The 3,201-nt window shown below is 42.4% G+C and overlaps 1 protein-coding gene across 1 annotated transcript in view; it reads left to right on the forward strand.

Annotated features, from left to right (window-relative positions):
- The window catches only part of LOC100741335 (fringe glycosyltransferase), a 129,781-nt gene that overhangs the window by 123,779 nt on the left and 2,801 nt on the right, over positions 1–3,201 (forward strand). The window contains exon 8 of the mRNA XM_003487861.4: positions 1,487–1,572. Within this exon, the coding sequence (XP_003487909.1) occupies positions 1,487–1,572 (86 nt within the window). The remainder of the gene's footprint in view (positions 1–1,486; positions 1,573–3,201) is intronic.

Here is a 3,201-nt window from a genome sequence, read left to right on the forward strand (position 1 = left end):
CCGACCCCTCGAACTAACTCACGCAACCCGAGCAGGTGATCGCCTTATGTTTACGCGTGGTCGTCGCGTACACCAGGTGTTATTTGCTATTACCTGCACATTTTCCAAGTTCCCCTGCCTTCGAACGCAACGTGCCGTTTTTGTTAACCGGTCTGGTGTTGACAGTCGAATATCATTTTCTTATTTCACTCAATTTGGACGAGTTTTTTTTTCTATAAATGGTAGAAACAAGTATATCTCGAGATACATAGCTGTTTCTACCGTTTAACAAAGATACCGTACAAGTCAAATAAGGAAACGATATTCAGCTGTCAATATCGTATTGGTTCGTTAAAATGGCAAACCGTAAAGAAGACCGTCAGAATTGAACCAAATACGAAAATGATATTCTACCGTGAACGGACGAAGCGTATCTCGAGATATATAGCTGTTTCTATCGTTTAGGAAAGAAACCGTTTGAATAAAATAAGAAGATGATGTTCATCAGCCAACAGCAGATCGGTTCGCAAAAATCGCACGTACTGAAATTACTGCGGAATTATGTAAATTTACAACAATTGGAGGAAAAATTCGAACAATCACTATCGAGATCGACCCATTAGGACGATAATCTAATAATTTCCATAATTCTCAACGATAAAACTCCAAAAGGACCGCAGAGGGTTAATAATATTCTGTAACACGACGAAATTAGATTACCAGTCGGCGGTATCTAAACGCTCTAATAGATCGTTAACAACAAGGTATTGATCGATTCGTGGGTTAATTATAGATTCATGGATTAATTCCGGCGAAACGTAGACCGATCGGTTTCGATTAAAGCGAACGAGGGGCCAAAATGTACGAGAACGTTCGAAACGCGCGTACTCCGATTTCGACGAATCCGAAGATTCTTGAAAAGCTGACGAAGTAGAAAACGAGTATACCGAAATTTTCCATGGCTCGTAAGCTACGCAAGCGTGTCGTGGAGCCTCGCGAACAAATATTTTTATAGCGCTCATAGGCAGAACATGATCGGGCTTTTGGTCTCGCGTTTCATACGACCAGCGTAATACGTGTTGCTTGATTCTCGGCCTGGAATGCGAAAATAAGCAATATCGCGTTCCTTTCTGATGATCATGCGCGTCAAGCGTGACATAATTTGCTGCCGATATAGCGAGATGTTGTAATGAAGCATCGATTAACGATACCAGTTACTCGCGCTACCAATCCCAACTGTCACGATAATCAGTCAAAAGTCTATCCGAACAAAATTGTAAATCACCGCGCAACTTTTTTCTACGTCGTTGCCAGTGACCTCGTACTTGATGGCACCTGAAAAAAGAGAATTGCAGAATGGAAAATATGAAAAATAAGAAACGTGAAATCGTGTCGATTTTTAAATTAAATTAGAATCGCATATTCGATGGCTAGCGTTTATATTCGTGACAATTTTCATGCTCGACATGTTCTTCGTCTCATTTACGTTACGGATTTTCTGTTGCAGGTGTCGTTCAGCTACTCGAAAGGTCCGAGGGACGAGTGGAATATTCTAAAGATCGACGGTTTCGATATGAAGGACGATCCGAAAAGGTACCATCTAATCGATATCGATATAGTAGAAAACTTCGTTTGTATGAACTCTGCTTATTCGAGCGAAATTGAAAAGTCCAGTGGAAGGAACTTTTACCGATTGCATCTATCTATTTGTGCGTGAACGCTTATTGTCAGAACGAAGAATCTGGAAGTTGGATGGTCTCCAACGCACGAACCGCGACTATACAGGATGGTTGGTAAGTAGTGGTACAAGCGGAAAGGGGGTGATTCTACGCGAAAAAAGAAGTCGAAAATATAGAATAAAAATCTTTTTTTTAATTTCTTTTTTTGTTAAATTTTTCCACCGAGACAACGATCTACAGCGAGATCGGTTATAACGAGACGCGATAAAGTGCAGGCGTACCGAGCCAAAATTCAAAGTCGATTTTCTCGAAAACAAAGCCTCGAACGAAAAATTTTTATTCTATATTTTCGACTTCTTTTTTCGCGCAGAATCACCCCCTTTCCGCTTGTACCACCAGTTAGCTAGTACCACCCTGTATAAATCATTCGTCAGAGAAATTCATACAAACGAAGTTTAATTTATCTGTATAAGGGTAACGACACGGTACCTATATCCTAAGAATCCTCCTTTTACTCCGTTTTTTTTTGCATTTTTAACACTAACTTCACCAGGCCTAACCCCGATCAAATGACCGGTTTCAAAATTTAATTAAAAATTACAAAATTAAGAATACACTCGCTGTCATTCCTTTTGTTCGCCTAACTTCATGCAAATTCCTATATTAACAAAAATCGAAATATATCGATCGGATAATATACGAATTTGCATATAGACGAACACAAGAAACAACGACGAATGTACAATTTTAACGAAATTTCGAAACCGCTCGCTTGGACGGAGTTAACGTTAGTGTCGAAATATCTCTACCACCGTCGTTTAACTAACTGTCAACGCCAACGTTAAACCATAATCTATCGGTAGAACAGTTTCGACATCTCCGTACCTCGACGAAAATAATTCGTCTTCTGTTTCCATCCGCGTCGCGTTCATCCTCAATTTCCTCGGCGCTCTCTAATGTCTCTTTTTCAACCTGCTCGACAAAAGCATCCGGGAAGGTGTCGAGCCTCGACGGAGCTAATCTATCCTTTTCCTCATCGAGGCAAAGGGAGCACAACAGATAGCAGTCGAGCAAAGGGGAGGGGAAGAGTAATTAGCAGCGGACAGCTACGTGTACCACAGGATCTTCCTGCTTTCGTCCTTTTCCCTCGTTTCGAGGGAACGCGTCGTTCCACGCGCGCATCTTTTTCCTCTCGTTTCTTCGACCCGGTTGCACAGCGCGGCGTAAAGGCTCGAATTGCTCCGGTAATTGCCCGGCCCGCGCGAACGAAAGCGGAAGGGCACCGAGCTAATGACAAAGATGCCACCGTGCACGCCGCGCTCTTAATTGACTTTATTATAATTACCAGTCGGACCGACCTTTTACGACCGACCATTTCCCCCTTTCACCGTTTCATTCTGCTCGCTCGAGACGTTTCGCCGCTCGTTCTACCATTTTTTCCAGCCGACGATTTTCCTAGGCACCGGCGGTTTTATTCTTGCCACGCGACCGAGTTCGGCAAAGATAGGCGAACTACCGTTTCTATGAATATTAACGAGCCTTC

This window comes from Bombus impatiens, unplaced genomic scaffold (assembly GCF_000188095.3).
Source record: "Bombus impatiens unplaced genomic scaffold, BIMP_2.2 scf_0203, whole genome shotgun sequence".
NCBI classification, from domain to species: Eukaryota; Metazoa; Arthropoda; class Insecta; order Hymenoptera; family Apidae; genus Bombus; species Bombus impatiens.